Here is a 27,466-nt window from a genome sequence, read left to right on the forward strand (position 1 = left end):
GTTTTTTTTTAAAACAGAATTTAGAGGAAATAAAAAGAGACTGATTAATGTTATTAAAATAAAAAGACGACATTCTTGGACAATTTAGTAAAATATGTTCCAAGAGATTTGAAAAGTGAGTTTAATCTTCATCTGGTTTTTGTATTGAGAAAATAGTCTTACATTCTTATTTCATACCATGTGATCTACTAGTCTCAAGCACTACATTAAGTAGATTTTCTTAAAAAAAAACAAAAAACAACCCTCTTGATTAGTAAATTATAAATACAAGTTGTCTGGCGGTACCTCCAGAGACTGATCAAATGATACTTCTGAAGTGTTAAGAAAAATACACACTCCTATTAAAACAGTTGGGACTCCAATGTTCCCCTGCACCATTTTCAACCCATACACTGAAGTAATGTGCATTTGCTGAAGAACCAGAAAACGAGTAATTTAGTTTAAAACATCCAACCTGAATGAAGAGTGAAATAGTGAAAGTTTGATTTTGGAAATCTCAAGTTAATACTTGAAAGTATTACTAGTCACAAGATGAAAAAATCTAAAAACTATTTTTTAAATTTGGCAGTGACCTTTTGAAACAAATTATATAATTTATAGAATAAAGTTTAGCTATCAAGAACATGTGTAACTATATTAAGACAATTATTAGCATTAAATTGATTGTTATGAGTAATCTATTTCCCATCTTAAACCCTTAATGTGTCATAATTAGTACTTTTGGTGAGATCTACACAGAAAGTTTTGTTCAGGGTTTAAACTAGAAATAAGAGCCTTGATAGTATTTTGATTTGTTCCATCACCCAACAAAAGACCAAGTAAAATGAAAGAATGAAAAGACACTATAGTTAGATTGCACTTGAGAAAAACAATTATTTCTGAAAAGTTCACATTTTCCTTCAAGTATGCATGCAATATTAAAGGATGTTTTTTCACCAAAAGCTCTCTTATCAGCAATTTAGCCTGATCCAGGACAAATCTTGGCAGTCCTAGCTCTCTGGATATTAAATTGAGGAAGCATTTGGTCAAAAGGCAGTTGGAATTTGGCCCATTTTGAACAAATCTGTTTTTGTCTGAAAAAAGTTATACACACAAAACTAAGAAAAAGGTAACATAGCATATCATGTGACTGAGTGAAAACTGCACTTTGATGCAAACTGCTTGTTTTTTTTTTAAATCCTCCAATAGCAAAGGCACAATCAAATTTATATTTCATCCAACTGCACTGGCATTAAACCAAGCATGAATTTTCTTGATGTGATTTTGCATAGTCAGTCTAAATGCTTAGAATGGCAAATGTCAATGTTTACACTGGAAAACAAATTACTTGTCTTCATTAATTAATTTCTCTTATATGTTAACATTATAAAACTTTCATTGCTAGTATAGATATACTAAGTAATGCAAATCTGTTTCTCATTTTGCATTTTTTTAGCTAGGATGCTACAAGATAGAAATATCTGAAAACATGGTTTTGTAACAGCTACCACCAGTAAGTACTCTGCTTGAGCTATGGAGCCCTTCTTATTACAAACGCCCCATGGATCAAAAGCAATGGTAAATATGTAAATGTTGTGATGGCATAGTATATATAATCATATAAGATGTCTTCATATTAAATTAACTATTTTGTCTTATTTACATGCATACAATGAGATGTCCCTTAATTCATACATACGACCAATCATTTTCTGAAAAAGTAGTTATTTAAGGGCCTTTTCTGACCTATACAACAAACTGTTGCTTGGTCCATTCTATGTAGCTAGGATTAATCAGTACTAAACCACTATGTTTTAACACAGCGAGTTCTGTACAGTAGATGGGCCCCTTATATTCTAAAAGGCTTTCTCTCTGTACAAAGTTTATTTTTTTTTAATTTTTTTATTTTTTTACTTTTAAAAGCATCTGTTGCTCCAGGTGCGTGGTTTTTGTCTGGATGAAATTTCAAAGCAAGCTTTCGGTAAGCCTTCTTCAAGTCTTCTTCACCTGCATCTTTTGACACTCCAAGTACTTCATAATAATTTTTACTTTTCTTTATGCTGCAGAAAAGAATAAGCAAAAAGACTTCAAGCAATGATCTAAATATAACAGTTAAACTTAACTACAAATAGAGAAGTCACCGCAGATATCAAATTAGTATATTTATATAACTAAAGATATTCTAGAAATTAATTTATAAAAATTGCACCTTCTTGCACAAAGGTTATTTTACTGTGTACACTTTATTTTGTGTACTCAGAGATTACACTTTTTAATCCTTTTTATGCTATGAAGCTAATACAACTGTAAAAGAGGGAACTGGATTCTGTTCTGGCTTCTACAGAGTCAGAGAATCTTTTTTGCTAATGCTGCTATGAATGAGAAATAACCCAATTTGATTTAGCAGGATGCGTAGTAAGACAAATATGTTTTAATATATAAACAGAAGATTTGATTTGGATATCCAGTGGTAGAAAATATCAAATGCCACCTCACAATGCCATTCCGAAAATCACTTTTCAGAGAAGAAATGCACTTAAGCAACAACGTGAGAGATTTTTATAGACAGGAATACACATGGATCCCAGAAACCTATTTTACTTCTATAAACTGCTTGCACAAATCCAAAGAAATAATAAATAAAATAGCACTAATCCTATATTCTGATGACCCAGAATGCTTAACATAGCATTAACTCTACATAAAGCTTTAACAACTTTGACACTTGAAACTTTGTTTTATCCCAACAGGAACAGTAATATCAGGACAATGATGTAATAATTTGCTGCATTTTAAAACACCCAGAAATGAGGTGGAGACAGAAGCCACAGGGGACAGAGAACACCCTAAATCCATGGGAACAGGAAGGTTTGATCAAAAGTAGGACATTAATTTTAAATCCAAACTTAATTATGGGGTAATGAGTTCAGAAACATAAGTAAAGTATTTTGGAACTGCAGGATTCTCCTGTATAACTAAACTAGCAGGGTTTGCCAATGTTGCAATACATTGACATTTGGTGCAAACTGGAAGAAAATATTTGGTGCAAGCAAAAAATAGAAAAGTTAATGCCCAGAAATTAAATAATAAAGCACCCAAGTAGGGGGCCTCCTGACTAGTAGGCAGCAAGATGGCTAACACTACCATTACAGACTAAAGCTTGCTTTTAGGGGTTTCATAGTACTATAATGTATGGGAATAAAATAAGCACCTTCACACTGGTCTGTAAGTGTATCCATACTAGGAGTTTGTATTGCTTTAAATATGCCAGTTTCTAAAGTGATACTGCCATAATGCTTCAAAAACTGTGCGAAGACCAGCCCTAACAATCAGCAAAGCTGAATAGGTAAAAAGGTAAGCAAACCTTTGGCTAGCTCATGAAATGAAAAAAATTTATACAGGAAAGGGAATTCTACAATTAAAAGTATGCTAGCCTAAGAAGTCAGGCCAGACCATTTTACAAGGTACTGTTGAGATCACAGATCAATCAAGTGGTGTCTCATTTGAGGGATCACTTTTCCTGTGTTTAAGTAATGAAGTCCATGCTTAGGCATGATGACCACAAAAGCATTTGCCTTAATTTCTGAATTCATTGTTTCCTTTAAAGCAGGGGCAGGCAACATATGGCACGGGTGCTGAAGGCGGCACGTGAGCTGATTTTCAGTGGCACTCACACTGCCCGGGTCCTGGCCACCAGTCCAGAGGGCTCTGCATTTTAACTTAAATGAAGCTTCTTAAACATTTTAAAAACCTTATTTACTTTACATACAACAGTAGTTTAGTTATGTATTATAGACTTGTAGAAAGAGACCTTCTAAAAATGTTAAACTGTATTACCGGCACGCAAAACCTTAAATCGGAGTGAATAACTGAAGACTCGGCACACCACTTCTGAAAGGTTGCTGACCCCTGCTTTAAAGTCATCAGTATCTGGACCACTAATTAACAGTGTTTGTTAACGTTAAAAAAGTTATTAAAAACATTTGAACACTCCAATGCCATCCAACTAATATCACTCACCCCAAAAAATCTTTACAGCATACAAAAAATTCTCATAGAATTAAGGCAAAAACACACGTTAAATTGTTTAACAACATTTAGCTTCAATTCACACCAGTTGTCTATGAGGTGAACAGAGAAATTAAAAACTGTACATTACCAACTGCAAAACACTTGTCCAAAACCAAAGATGTCTGTACTAGCACATCAATTGTTTCACAAGTTAACTCTAAATAATTTAGTCTTTCTTGTTAAGGTTAATAGTATCTAAATAACACTTCATCAGTAAAAAACAAAACAGATGTACAATTCATGTTCCTCTGAAGTCTGGTTCTCACACACACCCACCCACCCAGCCACCCACCCACCCACACACAGAGTGGTGAGGTGAAGGGTGGGATTGCTTTTCTGAGAGATTTCATGGAGTTCTTTGATGGACTTTGAGGATATCACAGCTGACACTCCCTCACAGGACAGTTTTAAATCAGGTGGACACTTTGATGCCTGACCAATTTATAACTCCTGCAGGAACTTTTCCATAAAGGCTAGAAGGGTTTTCCTCTGTCAGTTTTCTCTTGAAAGCCAAATATTGCAGCTTCTAGCTTGCACTGTTCAGAATAGTGGTTCTCAATCGGGGTATGTGTACCTTTGAGGGTATACAGTGGTCTTCCGGGGGAACATAAACTCATCTAGATATTTGCCTAGTTTTACAACAGGTTACATTAAAAAGCATTAGCGAAGTCAGTACAAACCTAAAATTTAATACAGACGACTGCTTATACTTCTAAATATACTATACACTGAAAGGTAAGTACAATATTTATATTCCAGTAGATTTATTTTATAATTATATGGTAAAAATAAAAAAGTAGGCAATTTTTCAGTAACAGCATGCTGTTACTTTTATGTCGTATTTTGTAAGCAAATAGTTTTTAAATGAGGTGTAACTTGGGGGTATGCAAGACAAATCAGACTCCTGAAGAAGTACAGCAGTGTCGACTCTGTCATGGCAATCAGATCCCTCGCCGTTGAGAATGTCTCTGGCGTGGATGGAATAGTAAGCTCAACCACGGCTTGCGCCGGGGAGCTGACAGGCACCGGACTCGACGGCCCTTGTGGGACCGGAATCGATTGTGCCGACATCGTCAGTGCCGCGGCAGGTGTTGGTGCCGGGCGATCCGACTTAAATGAGCTCTCTGGCTGCGGTGCAGGTGGCACAGAAGCAGCAGGAGTCTTAGGCTCTCTCGACCTCGGGGAGAGGGAGTGGTGCTGAGTCGACTTCGGTGCTGGCGACGGCCGGTGCCGAGAGGCCTTGGCAGTACCGGCGCAGTCCAGTGCTGAGGAAGTGCTTCTGCCCACCAATTGTCCAGCGCTCGGTGCCGAAGGCAGAGGGGTAAGAGCCGCTTCCATGAGAAGCTGTTTTAGCCAAAAGTCCTGCTCCTTTTTTGTTCTTGGCTTAAAGGCCTTGCAAATGTGACACTTGTCTGCCAGGTGAGATTCCCCGTGGCACTTAAGACAGGAGTCGTGTGGATCTCCTGTTGGCATCGGCTTGTGACAGGCTGAGCACAGTTTGAAACCCGGTGATTCGGGCATGGGCCCCGGCACCGGGTGCGGGGAAGGGGCTAATCCCCGAACTCCTCTTAACTATAACACTAACTATGAATGATAAGAATTAACTATAACTATATAACTTTGAACTATATACACAAAAAGTAACTAGAGAACTACGAGTAGCTAGGGAGGCAGAGGTCAGTAAAACTGCACTCCACAGTTCCAGTGATTGACACGGGCGGTAAGAAGGAACTGACGGGCAATTGGGTCGGCAGGGGAATATATCTGGAGCCACAGCGGCGCCACTCCAGGGGGTGCCCAGCCGACCCACCAAGCATGGCTAGGGTAAGAATCTTCCGACGAACATGCACGTGGCACGCGCACAGCTAATTGGAATCGATATGAGCAAGCACTCTAAGAACTCTCTGACACTGGTTTGGTGACTCTAACTGCAGAACAAACCAACAGTTTGGGGGTATTGTATGCCTGTTTCTTGCAGTCTGCCCTGAGTGTAGCATTCACAGTGTGGCCCATCTCAGACACTTGGTCACACCATCTTCAAGCAATTCTCATTCCTAAAAGTTGTAACCCTGTCCAGGATCCTATTATAGTTTTGTGGAATTGGGAGGATGGCATGTGTGTCTGTATTAAAAATTAAAACTCGGGTGGGCCAGGGGAAAACCAAGCTTCTCCCACTGCTGTATGGCCCCTTCCTTTCTTTGTTATGTTTGTTTACTGTAAATTCAGCTGTCAGTAGAGCTTCTGTAGTAGAGTAAAGTAGACGTTTTAAGGTGGAGATGGTATTAAAACAGGAGGGAGCTGGTTTGATCTATCCTGCATTTGGCTCTTATAGTACTGTCACTATGTACATTTTGAACAAGATGATCACTATTAGCAAGCAAGATGCACACATTTTAAAAAATAACTTATTTTCAAATACATTTCAGCTCATGAGAGAAGTGCTTCTCAGTATGTGAGATTTCAAACTTCTGCGCTGAACTAGTAGCTCTTTTTTCAACATTTCTTACTATTCATAGCATATCACTCAGTACTTATGCAATCTACAGCAAGTTATTGCATCTTACACTTCTCCCCATTGAGCAACTTGTTTGCACTATCATGCAATGCTCTATAGCTATGGTGTAATGGTAGCTTTTTGGTGAGCTACATCCCTTGTGTATATGGAAGAAATTTAAAAACACAGCACCTCAGTGCTTGTTTATATTTTATCTACCAACAATACTAGCGCAACACTGATGAAAACCAACGCAGTAAACCCATTTGTTGCAGATGCAGAGGAGCACTACTTAGGAAGATCAGGGGAATAGAGGGCCTATCTTATGAGAGGAGATAAGAGCTTGATTTGTTTACTAACAAAAAAGAAGGCTAAGAGAAGATATGAATGATTGCTCTCTATATAAATACATTGACGGGGTGGGGGAAGGGTAAACAGCTATTTAAGCTAAAGGACAATGCTGATACAACAACTAATGGGTATAAACTGGCCATGAACAAATGGAGGCTGGAAAGTAGAAGGTTTCTAACCAACAGAGGAATGACGTTCTGGAACAGCCTCCCAAAAGGAGTTGTGGGCACTAACAAATTAATTAGTTTTAAGGGAGAGCTGGACACGTTTATGAGTGTGATTGTATGATGTGGTTGCTTGCGATGATACTTAGCAGCTCTGGGGTCTCTTTTGATTTGTGCCTTATGTTCTTAAAGGTCACGCTTCAAGTGCCTGCACAGAGCATGATGTTAGAATTACTAATGGGTCACTCAAAGCACATGCTCTGGCCATTGAAAATGGGCAGCACCCATATACTGAGAGTTCAGGTCTTGCCCTTGGTAGCTTTCTCCGTACAGTGGAATCTCAGAGTTACAACACCTCAGGAATGGAGGTTGTTCATAACTCTGAAATGTTCGTAACTCTGAATAAAATGTTATGGTTGTTTGTTCAAAAGTTTACAACGGAACATTGACTTGATACAACTCTGAAACTTTACTATGCAGAAGAAAAATGCTGCTTTTAACCACCTTAATTTAAATGAAACAAGAACAGAAAATCTCCTTACCTCATCTAATCTTTTTTTTTTTGGTAAATGTTTCCTTTTTTTAGTAGTTTACGTTTAACAGTACTATACTATAGTTAACTGATTGTGTACTTCCAGTTCCAAATGAAGTGTGTGGTTGATCAGACAGTTCACAACTCTGGTGTTCTACTGTATGTGTTGCTCGCTGCCTGCATTCTGTAGGGGCTCCTTCTGGAAGTTTGAAACTGGAAGCTTTGCTTTCAAGGTAAGAGCTGAGATTTCAAAGTGCTCTAAAATCCTCATGCACACTCACATTTTTTGTTACAATTATTGTCAAAGAAAATGACATTAAATAGAAAGACGATGAAAAACTCCAGTAAGCAGCAGCACTAGGGCAATGTAATCATGATGCATCTTTCACACTCATTTTCTGAACAATGGGACTGGGTGTAACCAAAAAAAGCAACTTTTATCAACGTCGGTATGATCAAAGGGGTTACTGAGCTTCAGGAAACAAATCTTTAACAGGGAGCCCTATTCTAAACACTGGCATACAGTTGATACTGACTAATGTGCAGGATACTGCCAAAAGTCAAAACAGTAACTTATGTTTTATGTTAAAAAAACAATGTTTTTACTTTCTAAGAGAATTTATCCAATTTACACAAACCAAAAAGGACAACTATTGTTTTCATCCCTCAAAGTGCTGTCCTTGGGGGAAAAAGGTCCAAAGGTCACGTGGCCCTTTTAAAAACTCTTATAGCAGGTCTCAATGATAATTTCTCCCCCACAAATTGCCATAAGGCTGAAAAAAAAATCAAGCAAACATTGCTCAAGCTACAATGAAAATTTTAAAATGATACTCAAAAAATTCTGTCTTTTAGATTAATCTTGACAGAATGAAAATTAAGGTGCAACCTTAACTGTGGTGGCTCTACTCTTCCACTATAAAATTGCTGTGCTACGTTAGGCCCAGGGGTAGAATTAGTAGTCCAAGCTGAGGTCATTTAGTCAAGGGGTTCCTCAGACACAACTCCCTCCAGTAAGGAGCTGATTTAATATTCAAATTAATCTAAAACCTATGCACAGTGTGACTGTCCTGAAAATTTTAATGTTCGCTGTGAATGTATTACTACTTTTCCTCATAATACTAACCCCTGGATTTTGAGTCTCACTTTGAAGAAGTATATTTTAGACATCTTATAAATATCTAAGTTAGAAACACTGCCTTGTATGTTTCACATCAGGACTTCCACAGTCAGTCATTTTGCCATGACAGCTCCTCAATAACTACCTTAGATTTTGTAACAGGTAGGGATATTTGAAATGTAGGTCGGTATAATACTCTCACAAGGAATGAATGTACATCACAATTTGTATTATTAAAAAAAAAAGTCTCCATTCAGAACAAGCATCTCTACCCTAAAGGTGAGCTAGATCTAGGAGATGCTTCTTTAGATTCTTTACCTGGAAGCTTAAGTAAATAATATCTACATGCATGTGATACAAGAGGTGATTTGCTTATGCAAGTCAATACCTGAGTACTCCTTCCACTTGATCTTTGGTGTAGCCTTTTCCACTTTCACCTGCAGCAGATGCACTGCTGTCCTTTGTGCTACTGGGCTTACTTTGATCTTTGCCATTTGCTGGCTTTTGGCAGTACGGAGCACTCCCAGCAGCACTTCCATTCTTCATAATTGCTTCCAACAAAACTGTAAAGAGACAGTATAACCATAATATCATAATACACATTGCAGATGGAAGAGACCTATTAGCGTAAGGGCTCTGAAACTTTTTCATTAAGATGTGGTCCACATCTTAAGAGATTGTCTTATGGATCCCCCCTCACCTCTTCTATTCACAAACACAAAATTCTTGAAGCAACTATAGCAAGCAATTGCTTACAAGGGAAAGCATTTAGAAATTGGTAACTGGTCGACTCGTGCCCCCCATTCTCCCCTCCTTCTTCTCTTCTAATGTAGCAACATAGAGTAGTGGAGATAGCTGGGCTGGTTCCTCACTTTCCAGCTGGTTTTACAGGCATCCATCCATCTCTTTGCAATGAAAGCCCTAAATGCCTGAATAAGTACAGGCAGTCCTCAACTTTATGACGTTCAACTTATGACAAACAGCACTTCTGAATTGACACCCTGATTCAACTTATGACGACTGGTTTTGACTTTATGACGTTCGGTCCCGCAATGGAGTAGACTGCGGTTCCAAGTTATGACATTTTGACTTATGATGCAATTTTCAGGAATCAATTGTGTCTTAAGTCCGAGGACTGCCTGTACCTGAAAAGAGAAAGGAGGAATCAGCTTTCCACAGACCATCAGCAGTACACAGAGTCTGATAACTACTAAAATTGGTTCTTTAGTGTTTAGTTCATCTCCTAAGGACCTCTGCAGGACTGGCCCAACAACAGATTTGATGGTACTTATACAGAAATCTTGGGCTTAATTCTTTGCCCTTTTTCCTGAACCAAGGACTGGAAGTGCTATACAAGGCAAAGTGCAGAGACTCAAAGAGCAGAAGTGTGTCATGTCACAATGAAAGATTAAGGAATGGTTCTTGGAGGAAAAAAAGTGAGTCTCAGCCAATCTTCTTTATCTAGAAGGACACTAATCTTAAGAAAAGCAATATGCCAAGAAGGGTACACTGTGGACGGTGAGGACATGTGAAAGTAGTATATATCCCCAGAGCGCTGAAAAGAATGCAAAAGACACCCTTCATTTCCAATAAAGAGGCAGAAATTCACAGAAACAGAAGTCATCAGGCACTGACATTTCTATGGTCCGTTAAAAATATATGCATATGGAGGGCTTGAAAAATAAAAAATCCATTCACTTATTTGCTAGTACTGTAACGAGTAGGAAGCTTTCCCTGGCTACTGTGGGGTTTAAGCCACCAATTTCTGCAGAAGAATACATGGTTTTTCTTTATAACAATATTAAGTTTCCAACACTTATGCCTGAGATACCCTGCCAAATGTGACACACAAACCAATGGACAGTTGCAGGGGCAGCTCTAGGTGTTTTGCCGCCCCAAGCATGGCAGGCAGCGGACAGTCCGCTGGTCACGTGGATTCGGCAGCGCACCTGCGAGAGGTCCACCACTGCTGCACCATCCCCGCTGCTGAATTGCCGCTGAAACAACGGGACCAGCAGACCTCCCACAGGTGCGCCGTCAAAAGCCGCCTGCCTGCTGCCCTCATAGCGACCAGAAGGCCGCCCCCTGCGGTTTGCTGCCCCAGGCACGAGCTTGCTGCGCTGGTGCCTGGAGTCACCCCGGACTGTTGTCTTCCAGAGTCTGCAAACAGCTCCAATGTTTTTGCTGATTAGAAATGACAAGCAGAAGCAGAGTAAAATTAACAAGATTGATCAATTTCTCTTCTTACAGAGACAAGGCAGGTGAGGTAAATCTTTTATTGGACCAACTTCTGTTGGTGAGAGAGACAAGCTTTCAAGCTTACACAAAGCTCTTCAGTTCATCTCTCTCACCAACAGAAGTTGGTCCAATAAAAGATTTACCTTACCCACCTTGTCTCTCTTATATCCTTGGACTGATTCAACTATAGCAACGCTGCATACAATTTCTCTGCTGTAACTCAGAACCCTTTGGGCATGAGTGAAATTCCATAATCATGTGATCTATTATGACCAGTAGCTGTCTCTATGCCACTGAAGGATCACTTATACCAGGGGTTCTCAAACTGGGTGTCGGAACCCCTCAGCGGGTCGCAAGCTGTCAACCTCCACCTTAAACCCCTCTTTGCCTCCACCTTTTATAATGGTGTTAAATATATAAAGAAGTGTTTTTAATTATTGGGGGGGGGGCGCAGTGCACTCAGAGGCTTGATATGTGAAAGGGATCACCAGTACAAAGGTTTGAGAGCCACTGACTTACACCTTGGACTTTGGAAATGCGTTGTGCTGGCAGGGTGGCATAAAGCAGCCAAAAAGCAAGGCAGAATCTGGGCCTATGTCTTTTGTAGAAGCCAAGATGCCTGACAATCTATAGATACTGCTTGTACTTTTTACTGGAGGAACAAGCCTTTCCTGATCTACATCTAACTTCTTGATTAACATACTTTCCAAACAGTGACACTTCTTGTACTGGGATATTTAAAGAATGTCTGGAGAAATGAAGACGGCAATCTGTAAGAAGCTTGCTAAGATATGGTTTAAGCATAATCTTCAACAGTTAATTCCACTGTATATTTATATGCCACAAAAGAAACACATTTATACTGAAGATTCTAACAATTATATCTAATTATAAAGAGGCATACATCACAAAAAACAAAAAGTGTTAAATAAAGAATTAACAAACTGCTGTCCTGAATGGTTGTGTTGCTGACTGCTGTTAAGTAGTTGTGACTAATCACTCCACAAGATGTGCATTTCAGTGGAGGATAAGAAAGTCTCTGAATACAAAAGAAACCTGCTAGCTCACTCCAGATGACTACAAGACCTACTGCAGGTTACTTCATTTTGCAAATAAGCACATAAATGAACCCATGTGATAAAAAAAACTAATGCACTTGACTTATTCTGAAGGGTGTTGTTTAGATTTAATTATAACCATATTGGACGACATACCAGAAGTCAGAAATATGAGATTTCATTACAATACCACTTGCCATTAAATCAATGGAAAGTAGGATGATACACAGGGATTTTTGTAAGAATTATCAAAGTGAGATGAGAGAGGTTCTACTGCAATTGATAAATCTGGTGTGTGTGTGTTTTGGAATCCTTTAGGAATAAAGTTCTTAAATAAATAAAATATCATTAAATCTACAGAAATTAAATACTGTTAATGATTGAAAGCTGCTCAGGTATTACAGTGACGAGAGACAAGCAAAGACAGAAATGGACCACATCGTAGTTCTTATGCCTTTGTCACTTCCAGGCTAGAAAGTTGTAATACCCTCTATTTAGGTGTATCCTTGAATGCCACTCTGACTCTTCAGCTACCAAGAACATGGCTGTTCATGTCTAACCTGGGCTGGGCCAACATCAATACAATTCTGTGCTCCACGCTCTGCACTAGCTCCCAATCAATTCACAAGTGAAATTCAAAGTATTGATTATTGTCTAAAGACCTACCCTACAGCTGTCCCCAAGGTTGAACTCATTTGACACTAGTGGTAGGGCATACTCATACCGGGCCCTTAAATATCCTTCCCTCCTTTTTAAATTCCAATAGAGCTCAAATTTGCCAATTTTTAAGACACAATGAAAGATGCACTGTGACTTGTTCAAATTTTGGTTTCAAGTAGTCAGTGGGTATTTATCCCATCAGTAGATGGGGAGCAACTTTATCCTAACTTAAAGGGCTAATTTAGAGGCCAGAGCTATTGAAAATTCACTTTATAGAACAAGATGACAGACAACATAACTTTGTAAACTATCAACACCACAATGCTTTATACATTCTGGAAGAAAAAGATTCCACTCACTTTTTAAGCTTGTTGGAGTTTTATGTCGTTAAATAACTCTGTTCTCTCCAAGAGGCTGGGAAGAGAGAACTAGAACCCCTAGGGCTCAGAAAAGAACTAGATAAGTTCATGGTCCAGAAATGAATATTGGCCAGAATGGGCAGGGATGCAAAACCATGCTCTGAAGCGTCCCTAGCCTCTGTTTGCCAGAAACTGGAAATGGGCAATAGGGGATGGATCACTTGGTGATTATCTGTTCTGTTCATTCCCTCTGAAGCACCTGGCATTGGCCATGTCTGAAGACAGGATACTGGGCTAGATGGATCATTGGTCTGACATGGTATGGCCATCCTTATGTTCTTAGAAACTTCTCTACATTCTTTTTGCCACAACACACAGTGGTGGCTTGGATGACTTAGTAGCAAAAAAACATCTAAGGCCTGTCCATACTAGCATTTTCATCATTATTACCACAGAGGGAGCTGCACTGGTGGGACAGTGGGAAATCTCCTAAAAAATAATAGTGTAGACATACTAAAAAGTCCCAAACACTTCTCAATAGTTTCCAGATCTTCTAAGATTCTAGAGCATGAACCTGATGGTCCAAATATAATTAAGAATATAAATAGTATAATCCATACAAAAAGAACTTCAAAAGAACATTATTAAGGTCTCAAATCAAGCACTAGAGTTAGGAAGAGCCAGAACTAATGTTGCCCATGAAATCTTAATTTTGCCTGTTTGTGTATGTGTGCATTATCTTTAAATTACGTGATAACACACTATTTTTCAAACAGGACCCCTGCTTCATTCACTGCAAAGAAGGAATGGTACTCTGATAATGAAGCAGCTATTCCATATTTCATTTTATCCTCATCATTCAATGTGATTTAATTCCTTATCTACTGCACATCATCTAAATCCTTACCTGAATATAGATTTTTTTTTAAATTTTACTCAAAGGCTTTTCTCTTGCACTCATCACTGTAATAGCACCTCACAATTTTTTTTCAACACCTTGGTGAGATAGAGAGATATTATCCCTATTTTTGGAAGAGCCCACTAATTTGTGAGTACCCAGTTTAAGACACTTAAGAGTATGTCTACACTGCAAACTAAGCCTGTGCATGAGCCCCACTTGTGTCTGCACTTTAACTGTGCTAACCCAGGACTCGGACCCAGGACCTGACAGGGCTGGAGAGTCTGACATTCTGTCAAGCCAGGGCTGGAGGGTCTGTGCCCTAAGTATCACACAATTCCTTGGGACAACTTCCTTAGTCCTCTCTATCCCAAAATTCTGCAATCCACTCTATTGAAAATGGAAGCCACACTTTCTTTGCAAAGCAGTAGTTCAGGTCAGTGATAACGGATTTTCTTCTGATTAGCGATCTGCAAAAACATTACACTGGTCTACAATTTTTGAGACGTCGTCTGCTTCAGAGATAAAATGTGGTATTTATTATGTATTTTGATGTGCTGAATTCAAATATGACAATTAAAACAACTGATTGGCTACTGTTTCTAAGATATTTAAGTTTTTACATTTTATGTCTATGTATATTGTGTACATATTAGAGTTTTAATCATAAATTGTAAACCTAGGTCTTTTAATGTGTTTATGGTTGCTTTACATGATATTTCACCTATCCTGTTTATGTGACACTTTAAAAATCAGCAAAAGGGTTATATAAATAAAATTTATTATGAAACAAAAGGCAAAAAACTATTATGTAAATAGTTTAGTCCTATTCAGTGTCTACTCGGCGCTTCTTGGCTTGTCTCTTGTATTCATTAAATGGAGCATCTCTTGTCACCGTCCAGCAACAGTCTGCAAGCATTGATGGGCTCCATTTGCCCTGATAGCCTGCCAGGAGATTCCACTGCTGTAGTCTGGAGCTCAACTGCTCGATTTTACTCTTGAGTAGTTCCAAATCCCTGACAAGGTCATTCAGTTCACCTTGTGTTATGAGGTGTGGTTCAGAGGAGGAGGATGGGAGAAAATGTGGGTCCTGTGACATTGATGGTTCAGGACCAGAAGTTTCATCCTCTTCCTCGTCTGACTCAAGTGAGAATGATTCTGGTGCATCAGGAACCGGCAGTCCTTCTCCGTGGGGTACTGGGCGTATAGCTGATGGAATGTTTGGATAATGCACAGTCCACTTTTTCGTCTTTGACACGTCTTTCCCAACTGGAGCCACCATGCAGAAGTAACAATTGCTGGTACGATCTTTTGGCTCTCTCCAAATCATTGGCACTGCAAAAGGCATAGATTTCCTTTTCCTGTTCAACCACTGGCGAAGATTTCTTGCACAAGTGTTGCAGCATATGCGTGGGGCCCACCTCTTGTCCTGATCTCCAATTTTGCAGCCAAAAGAAAGGCGATAGGCTCTCTTAAACATAGTGGTTATACTGCGCTTTTGTGAGGCAAAAGTCACTTCACCACAAACATAGCAGAAGTTATCCGCACTGTTCACACAAGTACGAGGCATCTCTGCTCACTTTGGCTGAACAGAAATGTGTCCCTTTGCAAAATCAAACACTGACAAATAAGAGAGCACGACACTGTATGATTTCTAGAGCTGATATAGGGCAATTTATTCAGCAGAGTGATGTAAGCTTCGTTATGATTGCATCATCCATGACTTCTAGGAATAACATGATGCAATTCATATCATGTATGACGCAATACCAGCTTCAGATTGCATCATTCATTGTTTTGCCTAAAAAGCAAGTACTGTCCAAATCCAGTCATAGATTTATTCATAGATCCAGTCAAAGATGTATTTTAGTCATTTCTGATTTAAATTGAGATCCCTTCCCTTTATAACTCACTTATCCTCCGCCATTCCCAAGTCAAGGGTTGTATATACTGACCCAATAGCATATCTTGAAAACTAGAGCCAATCAACAATTTTAAGCATAATTTTCGTTCTCAGTGACCCAGAATTAGTCAAGTTGAACTACATTTACTTCAGAAGCATTTTGGCTGTAGAGCAGTGTTATCAGAGAGCCTTCTGGGTTTGCAATGGAGAGTGAACCAATCAAGCCTTTTGTAAAGTGACTTGCTTCCTAATAATCTACAGGGCAGCAGTAAAGTCTTCCCAAAGTGCACCACAGTCCTAGGGCTAGAGTGGCCACATTTTCTGGGGTGGGGGAGAGAGTGCTTGGGACTCTGGGATATGGTTACTTTAACTCAGGTCTGTGCACCGCAGTGTGGACAACAGAGCCCTAGGTTTGAGCATGGGTCAGAAAATTCTTAACCTAGAATAAAATACAAGGTAGATGCTCAAGCCCAAGGTTCCCTTACAAGTCAACTACTCAAGTCCCACTAACCCTGGGTTCACCTGTAGACATACTCTTAGGGCCTGATATTTCACAGACAGTGGGCATTTGCAACTCTCATTGGCTTCAAATAGAACTGTAGGTGCTCAAACAAATCAGGCTCTAGGTGTCTCAAGTTGGATACCTGAAAAATGCCTTGTTTCATTCATGACACACATATCAGTTTCCACAATGAATAAAGTAAGGGTCCCATACATTATAGCCTCATTAAGCATCCACTCTGTGCAATGAAACAAACACTTTACAAAGAAAGTAAAAGTTCATTTTACAGACATCACAGTCAAGCACATTTTTGGCATCTTCATTCTGAGAGGCAGTGTGGCAAAGTGGGTGAAATTTAGGTCTGCCATATTAGTCTTAGGTTGTATTCCCAAAAGTGGCCTTGCACAAGTCCCAGAAACCTCATCTATAAAAACAAAATGGAAATTGTTGCCTGCCTCCTAAAGTAGGAGCATAAGACCATAGGGCAGTGGTCTCCAACCTTTTTACACCCAAAATCACTTTTTGAATTTAAGGGCAATCCAGGATCTGCCCTGCCTCTTCCCCCAAACCCCGCCCACTCCACCCTCCCCCCTCTTCCATCACTTGCTCTTCACCACCCTCACTCACTTTCACTGGGCTGGGACAGGCTCTGGGCTGGGGCTGAGGGGTTCACAGTGAGGAAGGGGCTCCGAGTGAGCAGAGGGTGGGGTAAGTGGTGTAAGCTATGGAAGGGAGTTTGGGTGCAGGAGAGGGCTGGCTCTGGGAGGCTTCTCGGCCTGCTGTACTCATGCTACTCCTGGTCTTAATGCTGCAGAGCCATGCAGAACCTGCCCATTGAAGGGAGCAGCACTTATTTTGGGTGGTTCTGGTCCCACACTGCTCCTGGAAATGGCCAATGTGGCCCGGTATGTGTCTCTCTGCGTGCTACCCCTCTCTGCAAGCACTGCCCCCGCAGCTCTCATTGGCCAATGGGAGCTGTGGGGTGGTGCTTGCAGGCAGGAGCAGCATGCAGAGACCCCCTTTCCTCCCACCCCCCCAGGGCCGCAATGGCAGCTTTCGGGAGCAGCGTGGGGCCAGGGTAGGCAATGAGCCTGCCTTAGTGGCAGCCCCACTGCACTATCAGAGATCACGATTGAACTGGAGAGTCTCCAGAATCAACCAGTTGATCGTGATCCAACAGTTGGTGACCACTGCCATAGGGACTGTGAAATGTATAATATTATTAACTCTAGTCAGTGTAAGAGAGGAGATAAACTCAGTCTTCTGGCTTCCAGCCCAATATTCCTTTTTATAGGCAAAGAGTATTTTCATGAAGGCCATCCAACTAAGCCATGGCAAGCGTTTTGGATTATCACAGGCTTGTGGTAGTACTTACTTAAGACATATAGGCAAAGTGGAAGAGGTGCAAAGTATGTGACCTATCAATTCTGCATAGGGCTCTGCTCAGAGATAAGGAGGCAATGGATTTCCCTTGTCGTAATGATCCCTAATATAGCTATCTACTGTAATTTAAAAACAAAAACAAAAAACACAGGTGTTGTAAGCCCTTAAATTTTGTGGGCAAGCAAAAAGTAACAGGTAAGCACAGGAGGAGGGAAAGTGTTTGGTAAATATATACCTGATATTTCAGTAGGAACCTGCAGCACCTAGAGCGGATATTTTTGGAGCAGCACCCTAGAGTGCAATTTTAATTTGAAATATTCTATGCTGCAGTATTTAATTCTGTGTGGAAATCTTCATTTCAGTAAAAGGAAACTTACTTATCCTTTGAAGAAAATAAAGGGAATTTAAGTGGAGACTGGAAACTCAGCAAGTCATTGCATGCACTAACATCTAAAATAAACTGATGGCATAGCATGACTAGTAGACCCTAAGGCCTTGTCTACACTGTCACTTTACAGCGCTGAAACTTTCTCGCTCAGGGCTGTGAAAAAACACTCCCGAGCGATGCAAGTTTCAGTGCTGTGAAGTGACAGTGTACAGTGCTCTCAGCCGCACTCCCAGCACTGGTAGCTACTTCCCTCATGGGAGTGTTTTTTTACAGTGCTGGGAGAGCTCTTTCCCACTGCTGGCACTGCGGCAGCGCTTTAACATTAGTAGTGAAGACATACCCTTAGACAGGCAATGACCCTGCTGATAATGAAATCTGAAACCATGCTATTGTTTCCTCTAAAGAACCATCTTTTAAACAACTGCCAGAAAGATGCTAATGTTTTTTAAAATGTCAGTGCGTAACTGGCCAAAGACTAGTATAGACCTAGTTCACAATGGAGTAGAGCAAACTTGCACTAGTGCAGTGAATCCTGGTGTAAAGCACATCTGCAGTAATGGTTTGCCCCAATTCAGCCATGTTGGTGGCTAAAAGTGCAAACAATAATGCACAATAAATTCTTTCAACAAGAGAATTAGGGATGTAAATACCGTTTATAAAGTTAACCGTTTAAATGATTAAAAGTATGTCTTTTAAACAAGGTTTCTTTTTCTTTTTAAAACTCCATGGCCCACCTGTGCCACAATTATTGTTTTTCTGCATATAAAAGCCAGGACTCGCATTAGGGGTGTCATAAACAGATAGTTAAGGGTTAATGTCTCTTTTACCTGTAAAGGGTTAACAAGCTCAGTGAACTTGGATGACACCTGACCAGAAGACCAATCAGGGGACAAGATACTTTCAAATCTTGGTGAAGGGAAGGCTTTGTTTGTGCTTTTTGGGTTGTTCTTTGTTCTCTCTTGGGATTAAGAGGAGCCAGACATGCAACCAGGTTTCTCCAATCTTTCTGAAACAGTCTCATGTTCTAACTAGTAAGCACTAGATAGAAGGTGAATTAGTCTTTATATTTGTTTTCTTGATTTGCAAATGTGTATTTTGCTGGAAGGATATTTTACCTCTGTTTGCTGTAACTTATACTTAGGCTAGGGGGGAGGGAGTCCCTCTGGTCTATATAAAGCTGAGACCCTGTAAACATTTTTCCATCTTGATTTTACAGAGATAGAAAAAATAAAAATTTTCTTTAATTAAAAGCTTTTCTTTTTAAGAACCTGACTGATTTTTTTTATTCTTGTGTAAGACCCAAGGGGAGTGCGTCTGAACTCACCAGGGAAAGTCTGGGAGGGGGAAGGGGGAGGGAAAGGTTAATTCCTCTCTGCTTTAGGATCCAAGGAGTTTGGATCAGTGTACCTCTGAGGGAAAGTCTGGGAGGGGGTAGGGGGAAGGAAAGGTTAATTCCTTTCTGTTTTAGGATCCAAAGAGTTTGGATCTGTCTCTCTCTCAGGGAAAGTCTGAGAGGGGGAGAAAAGGGGGAAAAAGGTTAGTTCCTCTCTGTTTTAGGATCCAAGGAGTTTGGATCAGTGTATATCTCAGGGTTCCCCAGGGAAGAGTTTTGGGGAACAGAAAGTGTAGCAAACACTATATTTTGGTTGGTGGCAGCATTATCAGATCTAAGCTAGGAATTAAGTTTAGAGCGGTACATGCAGGTCCCCACTTTCTGGACGCTAAAGTTCAAAGTGGGAATCAGACCTTGACAAGGGGGAACCAAACAGAACAACTGCCTGAGGCCCTTCAACACGGGGGGCCTGTGAAGCTAAGCTGCTCAGGCTGTGGCTTCAGCCCCAGGTGATGGAGTCAGGACAGCATGGGCTTCCTGCCCCAATAAGTCTAATGCCAGCTCAGTTTGGCAGACCCTCTGAAACCTGCTTGCAGACCACCAGGGGGCCTCTGACCCGATTAAGAACTGCTGATTTAAATGGTTAACCAATTAAGTGGCTTGGGCCAATCCCACTGGTTGGCGCGCCTGGGCCCATTCCAACCAGCGCGGGGACGCTGGGGCCGGCCGGCCAGCCAGCCAGCCTGGGGTTAACAGTTAAGGCTTACCGGTTAACTTTTTACATCTCTAAAGAGAACTTGATAAATCAAAGTTATATTTCTTCCAATTGTTTTAGCCAAGTATTAAGTGTTTTAGTGAAGTGCTTCTCTGAATTTCAACTAGCTCTTCAAGCCTTTTAAGGTATGTCTACACAGCAACTAGACACCGGCAGCTGACACGGGCCCTGTCTAGCTGTTGGGTAGAAATACTCCTTTTCAACTTGTACGAAATAGGAGTCTATGATCCAGTGCAGTAGAACAAAGCTGAACTTGTGCTTGTCTTAGGCTGACTTCAATTCCTGATTCCAGGCAAAGAATTCTCTTCCCAACTCCACTTTCTCCTTTTAAATACCTGAACAGCCAATCTCCCAACAGTTAAAAACCTCTTACTGTTTGGTTTCCCTGCTACATGTGTACAGCCAGACCAGTCTGAATACAGCTGAACAAACAAGCTAATCATTCACTTCTAGGGCTCTCGCCTTGGCCTCCATCTGTACGCATGCACACACACACACACACACACACACGTATAGTCACACATGTGAAATTTTCTGTGCACATCACCTGAAATCTGAGGTGAGCGATTTCACAGGCATAAAGTCCACTGCCATGTTCTGATCACCAGGCTGCACCAGGGCTCATGGGCACAGCCACAAAGAGGGCACACTGGGTGAAGCTGGCCCAGAGGTCACTAATGTCTCCCTTCCGGTGGTCAGGCCCTACCCAAGGTATCATGTTTGAGGAGGGGAAGTAGCAAACAGGCGAGATGGAGCCTCAGAAACCCTAGGCCGAGGAGAGCTAGTCTGGGGTTTGCCCAAGGGCTGGGGGGCTCGGCTCGGGCAGGACTCCGGCCCCACTGGCCCCTCGGGGGCGGCAGCCGGGCGGCGGTGGGTCGCGGCCCAAGGGAGGAGTGTGGCGGGGCGGCCAGCCGGGGAGGGAATCCGGGCCTCACCTCGGGCGGTCTCAGTCGGGTAAAGCTTCTGGGCCTTGTGGAGGAAGCGCAGCGCCCGGTCGCGGTTGGCGGCCTCCAGCGCCTCTCGGGCGATCTCGATGCATTTCTCCGCCTCGTCCCGGTTCCCCTCCATGGGCTTCTCCTTGCGCCGCCTCCGCCCGCCGCAGCGCAGAGAGAAGGGGCCTGAAGCCAGAGCGGAGCCGGGGGTGGGAGGTTCGGGCTTTGCCTCACTCCGTACGAGCCATCCCGGCGCGCCGCATCCTCCCCGCCGCTACGGCAACACCAGCGCGCGGCTCCCACCGGCTGCTTCCGGGCCAAACTGCGCGAGGGCGGCGCGCGTGCGCACTGCGCCGCCAGACACAGCCCCCGGCTGGGGGAGAGCGTGGCCCTTCCCTGGGGAAGGTTCGTGTCCTCCGTGGCACGGGCCCCTGAACGCTTCCCTGCCCGGCCGCATCCTCCTCCAGCAGCGCTCCTAGTGGAATCACGCAGGGACGCTCCCCCGGCGCTAGCCTGGGGAGCAACGGGCAGATAGCCGTGCTGAGGGGCACCTGGTGGCAGGAGTGCAGAGGCGGGGGATAAGTGTCTCTAACCGGCGTGGCCCGCTCTTACAGCGCCCTATGAACTTGCGACAGCTTGTACCGCCTCCATAGCACATGCCTCCTAAACAAACCAAAGCGAGAGCAAGGGACAATAGCAAGCTACGGTCCTGGGGTGGTGTGAAAACCGGGCGGAGACCCACCTCTGAATCTCGTTTAAGGGTTTGATGACTACACTGCAGCCCCGACTTCTACCCTTTACAGGAGACTATGACTAACACACTGCATGTGTATAAGGGCTAATAGTAATTATGGAAACCTTTCAGATTCCTGCAGTTTTCCAAGCACCACACAGTTATTAGCAGCAGAATTAGTTTCTAGGTTGAGTACTCCATTTCCCCTTATTCTTTAGATTGGGGGCAGTAGTTCTTTAAAATGGCAACAGCCATCTTTTAACCTTAAATTGTTCTTTCTTCCACCCAGAAATCATTCATTTGCCACTACATGCTGGTCATGTAGAAGAGACCAACTTACAAGAGTGATGCATCTCATTTTAAAAGTAAAGAATAAAGTACTTGGTTGTCATTTAATATGTATGTAGTCAAATTGAGGAATTGGGTCAAACTATTTTACAGTGTAGCTACTAGAATATGCTATAGGATTTAGAAGTTGCTATGAGGTTATAGTGACAGATTATCCTCACAAAGCAGGTCTTTATCCTGTATGCTCAAGTGACCTGCTCAATCTCAGGAAACTGATCCTCTGCTGAATGCTACTTCTGTCCTAGTAGAGAGAATACAGTACTGTACACTTTGCAGCAGCACTAGAAGCACTGTAAAAGTTGATCTCCAGAATGCACCTACTTCCACACTGCATCTGCAGGGATTCATACCACCTAAACATGCTGCAATTTCACATGTGGTGGCAATACAGACCCTACTTAGACTAAGGTTCTTGTACTTGCTCATTCTCATGTATATGAGCAAGATCAGATGACACTTTAGAGCTAGCAACCACTCAGGCTTGGCCTAAATTACAACTGCCACCTCGAGCAGAAGCTTGCCTCAAAATAAACTTATACTAAGTTTAAAAATGACTGGAAAAATTCAGCTATAGGTCATCTTCCTAAATTTGACCACAGCTTTAATGGACACCTTCAACAGTTAGCCCTATGAGGCTTTAGGACAGGGAAGCAGGAAAAAAAAATGCTTGAGTAGTTTTAAGATTTCCCCAACAACCAAGGGAGGCTGTATACTCTAATCTTGAACACTTGATTTATCTAAATAATGGATGTACTACTTTGCTTCATACTGTTCTTATTTTACACCTCATGTAGTATACTTTAAGATGCCTCTACTACAAAAAAAGAGTGTAAAAACCTAGTAGTTGTAGCCAGGCACTGTAACTCTAGTTTAGAACTATTCCTGTTAAGTAGCGTACAGTTAAACAAGCTCAAGGGCCCATTAAGGTTAGTGCAATATTGTATCATTACTAGTGATGCATTACTATTGATTGTAAAGTGCAATACTGAAAGGCACCACTTGTTAGTCATGCCAGATACTGCATGTTTTTGCTAAGGTTAACATGAGTTTATATAAAAAGTGAGAATAAGCATTAGAAATCTTTGCCACAGTTGAGTAATCTACGACAAAGGTGTGTTTTTTTTAAATGCTGTATTTTTTAGGCTTTGAGGCCATTTATACAGAACCGTACTGAAGACAATAAGCAAAGGGAGCCCTCTGTAATACAGATTGCCCCCCACCTCCCGCAATCAAGCTCCACGCCACATACTGGTATGTCCCATAAACTGCTTTAAGCTTACAATCTACATTGCTTGATTACAGTTACAGATAATAAGGGGTCACCTAAGCATGATCAGAATTGAAGCAGAATGATATTTTGCCAACAGAGCTTGCTTGAATCAAATTAAGGCATTTTACCATTTATAGCAGCAGTAGGATAACATTTCCTTGGTCAAGAACTGGGTCTGATGGGTCTTAAGAGTTGCTATCAAAGTTTAGCAATAGCTAATGCACACAGTCTAGTATTGATATAACATTTATTGAATACTTCCACTCCAGTGGATGAAGAGTCTGTACAAAACCAAACATTTCTTAAACTTCTGCTTCACATTAAAATCAAACAGATCTAAAAACAGTTACCTCAATCAAAAACCCCTACAGATACAGCTTCTTTGAAGCCATGGTAACACTTAAATATGGTTAAGACTTCAATGCAGAAATTTGGTTTGTTAGAATGCTCAGTGAGCTTTAGCTTCTCAAAGTTATAAAAGGCAAAATTGTGTTTCACAGATACAGTCCACTGGAATCACCAACACTGGACAACTGTTAAGTAGTAAGAGTCCTGAGATAACAAGGAATACTGGTATCCTTTAGACTGTTTTCTGTTGTCCTTTCTTTCCAATAAGAGATTTGTGGATATGTGGTATTACACCTAAGATGAAAAATACAAGAATTAAAACAAGGTTGAAGTGGATGTTCCCTGTATCATTTGAAACAGACTATATTTTATTTGTGTATTATGATGTCTGTAAAAAGCAATCAGTAGCAAAAAGCCTATTTGACTTTAAGTTTAGTTTGAATAGTAATGAGTTGGAGTTACATACCACCACCAGCAATTGTTGCTTTAATGAGAGAGTCCAATTCTTCATCTCCTCTTATTGCAAGCTGCAAGTGACGGGGAGTGATACGCTTCACTTTTAAGTCTTTGGATGCATTTCCTGCCAGCTCAAGAACCTGCAGACAAAAACACTTTCAGTCCCTACCCATCAAGCACAGATGGCAGTAGTTAATGACATTTCTGAAACAGTATCAGGCAGGCAGTATAGGCTAAGCTACATAGAGTGTTATCAGGGCTTTGTGTAACTAAGTTCTGCGGCATGCACCATTAAGTTCTGTAACTGACTGCACTGCAAGATACTCTTCATTCTCACCCCTTCTACAAGAGAGCTTATAGTTGAAGATACTCATTCTACAACAAAAATGCAGAGTTTGGTGGCATCTTGGGGAAAAACACCAAGTTCCACAACTGCAGTCAGGGAGTCCATGCCCCTCCATATGACCTAACTGGGGTAGCTCACATCTTAAAGCCAGTTTGAGGTCTGTCGATGAGGCCTTGACTACATTTTAAATGCTACAGCAGCACAGCTACAGTGCTGTCATTGCAGCATTTCAAGTGGAGATGTTACCTACACTAACAGGAGGGGTTCTCCCATCAGCATAATTAATCCACCTCCCTGAGAAACAGCAGCTAGACCAACAGGAGACCTTTCATTGACCTAGCATTATGTACACAACATATTACATTGTTTTAACTACACTGCTCAGGGGCATGGATTCTTCACACCCTTGAGCCATGTAGCTGTCTCAACCCAACTTTTTTTTTTTTTTTTTTTTGAAAAAAGAGACCAGGCCCTTAGGGACATCAGTTTACATTTTTACTAAATGAAGTGAATTTCTAAAACAAAATAAAGATTGAAGCAGAGGTTCTAGAGCACAACTCTACAGCAAATTCCATGCTCACAGAATTGCAGAATACACACAGCCCTGGTCATTATGCAATGCCAGCAGTGTCAGCTGTCTTCCACCTCTCCCCCTCATCAACTTCACCTCAGCTGTCAGGTACTCCAGAATGGCAGCACTGTATACAGCAGCTGTGGCTCCCACACGTCCATGGCTGGTAGTCCTAGATTTCAAGTGTCGGTGGATGCGGCCAACAGGGAACTGCAAGAGATCAGAATGGATAAGACTATGTTCCAGACATCACTTGGGTAAAGAGTGCCTGTAAAGCTGCAATCCTTACACCTCTTGCTTGTGTATAGCACCCAGGCAGCAAAAAAGAACAGACTAAGCGATGTTGGATATATGGCATAAGTATGTCTGCATTTACAGTAGGAGTTTGAGTGTACTTCTAGCAGGATCACCACCCCGTATGAGAATACACTAAAATCACTATCCTTTCACCCACTGTATAATGAGGTCAGTGGCTGCTGCTGCATAATAGCATAGTTTCAGTCCCTCCCCCCAGCAAAACTTGCTGAGGGCCTGTCTCAGCCAAACCCAGCCACCTGAGGGTCAAGAGTCAACCTCTTCCAAAAATAGAGATTCTTACATACTTATAACAAGGACACTAGAGATTCTGCCCAGATAGTACAGAAAAACTTGGCACTCTTGTTTCAAGAGAAGGAAAACAAGCTGATGTTAGGAAAATGAGATCATGTAATCACGTTAGAAGCTGGGTCTTTTAAAGTAAACCACCAAATATCACAAGAATTGCAATAAATGCAATGTTCCCCTGTAACTTTGGAGGGCCCTCAGACAACCCCCCTCCCAGTTGGGGCAGGTGGCTATAAGCAGACAGTTCGCCCAGTCCTCACCTGCAGACCAGCTCTCTGTGAGCGGGACACTGCCTTCGTCTTGGTCTTTCCAGAGTCTTTCCCAGCTTTACCGCCAGCCTAATGCAAAGAGAGACTGTGAGCAGCAGCACCTGCCACCAGCGTGACGTGCCCCATCCTGCCCCACACGGAACTGAAGCAGCCAAGGCAGTCGGCGCCACAGACGCGCCCCGCACCGAGCGCGCGCGCATGCGCCTCCAACCTCAAGACGCGCCCACCTCGCGCATGCGCCTCCAACCTATAGCCAGCACTGATCCGCGCGCGTCTTACTCCTCCACGCTTAGGGGCACGAACTGAGCGCATGCGCCTCAATCACTCTTCCCCCCCCGCCCGGCGGCGGCACTAGTGCGCGTGCACCACCGTCTCCTCCCCCGCCCCCCGACAGGTTTAGCACTAGCTAGCGCCTCCCATTCGTACAACCCCAACCGTCCCCTCGTTAACCTCTTTCCCTCACATGCTTCTACCCCCTGCCGCTGCCGCCGCCCACCTCTGCGGTTCGTTCACCTCAGCGTCTACCGTTGCCCCAGCAAGGCGACGCAGCCGCACGCCGTACCGAGGCCGATTCCCGCGGCTTCCTTACCATTGTGAGTTCTGCTGCAGCGCCACACAGCGATAGGAGAAAGCGAGCGTCCCACACACCCCGAGCCTACCTAACACCAGCTCTCCCGCACCCACCGCGATTCAAACTGCGCCCACTCCCGCCTTCCGTGAGCGCTTTATAACCGCTGGACGTGCCCGCATCCGGGAACCCGGATCCCACTACTAGCCAATCACCAGAGTGGAGACGAGCCTTAGCTGAGGCGCCGGAACCAATCGTATGCCAACGACGGGGAGGGGCTGGCGGTGTTGTTTGACTGACAGGAGCGGGCAACCCGCTCACTCCAGTCCTTCATGGAGACTCCGCCCATATTTAAGGTGACGTCACCCACACCCCTCCGGGCTTTCGCTTCTGGTGAGCGCGCCTTTACTGTTGTTCCATCAACACCGGTTCCTGGGAGAGGCTGGGGGGCTCCTGCCCTGTGCCTCCCTCCAGGTATTCCGCATCCCTGCGGGCTTATCTCAGCACAGGGGGTGCCTGCTGGTGCCGCTAGCAGCGTTGCCAAAAACTCTGTCGTTCAGAAAGCATGAGTCACACTCCCTCCCTTCCCCCACATGGGCAGGCTTTAAAGATCAGGAGCATCAAACGCTGGGGGTGTCATTTTCCCTGGAGCTTGAGCTTGTAGAGTGCTCATAGGTCACGTTTTAGGTTTCTGCCCTGAACAGGGCAGCTCGAAACAGGTTTTAATAAAAGCCAATGAGAGTCTCATGTAATCACATAAATCCATGGGGCAGGACTTTAAAGAAGATACCAGCTATTGCAGGGTTTGTTGCAGCAA

General features: G+C 42.5%; 2 protein-coding genes across 3 annotated transcripts in view; both read right to left on the bottom strand.

The window, feature by feature from the left end:
* Positions 1 to 21,457, bottom strand: part of DNAJB14 (DnaJ heat shock protein family (Hsp40) member B14) — a 33,375-nt gene extending 11,918 nt beyond the window's left edge. Inside the window, exons 1-3 of one of the 2 annotated variants that reach the window (XM_030564433.1) lie at positions 21,141 to 21,457; positions 9,097 to 9,271; positions 1,894 to 2,039 (exon numbers count right to left, since the gene is read on the bottom strand). In XM_030564433.1, coding sequence (XP_030420293.1) covers positions 1,894 to 2,039; positions 9,097 to 9,271; positions 21,141 to 21,273 — 454 coding nt within the window. In that variant the 5' untranslated portion in view covers positions 21,274 to 21,457. The remainder of the gene's footprint in view (positions 1 to 1,893; positions 2,040 to 9,096; positions 9,272 to 21,140) is intronic. The other variant, XM_030564432.1, reaches the window with a different exon arrangement.
* A 2,261-nt stretch (positions 21,458 to 23,718) lies between these two features.
* On the bottom strand, positions 23,719 to 26,853 carry LOC115652485 (histone H2A.Z). The gene is made up of 5 exons (XM_030564524.1): positions 26,671 to 26,853; positions 26,073 to 26,150; positions 25,306 to 25,419; positions 24,303 to 24,432; positions 23,719 to 24,130 (listed from the first exon to the last, which is right to left on the bottom strand). The coding sequence occupies exons 1-5, from the start codon at positions 26,671 to 26,673 to the stop codon at positions 24,069 to 24,071; spliced, it is 387 nt and encodes a 128-aa protein (XP_030420384.1). The 5' UTR covers positions 26,674 to 26,853; the 3' UTR covers positions 23,719 to 24,068.
* Between the last annotated feature and the right edge of the window lie 613 nt (positions 26,854 to 27,466).

Source organism: Gopherus evgoodei, chromosome 5 (genome assembly GCF_007399415.2).
Source record: "Gopherus evgoodei ecotype Sinaloan lineage chromosome 5, rGopEvg1_v1.p, whole genome shotgun sequence".
Taxonomy (NCBI): Eukaryota; Metazoa; Chordata; order Testudines; family Testudinidae; genus Gopherus; species Gopherus evgoodei.

Coding starts and splice junctions, on each gene's coding strand:
- LOC115652485 (XM_030564524.1), bottom strand. Junction 25,420..26,072: donor CACAGAGAGCTGGTCTGCAG/GTGAGGACTGGG, acceptor GATCTCTTGCAG/TTCCCTGTTGGCCGCATCCA. Junction 24,131..24,302: donor AGCAACAATTGCTGGTGGTG/GTATGTAACTCC, acceptor TTTTCATCTTAG/GTGTAATACCACATATCCAC.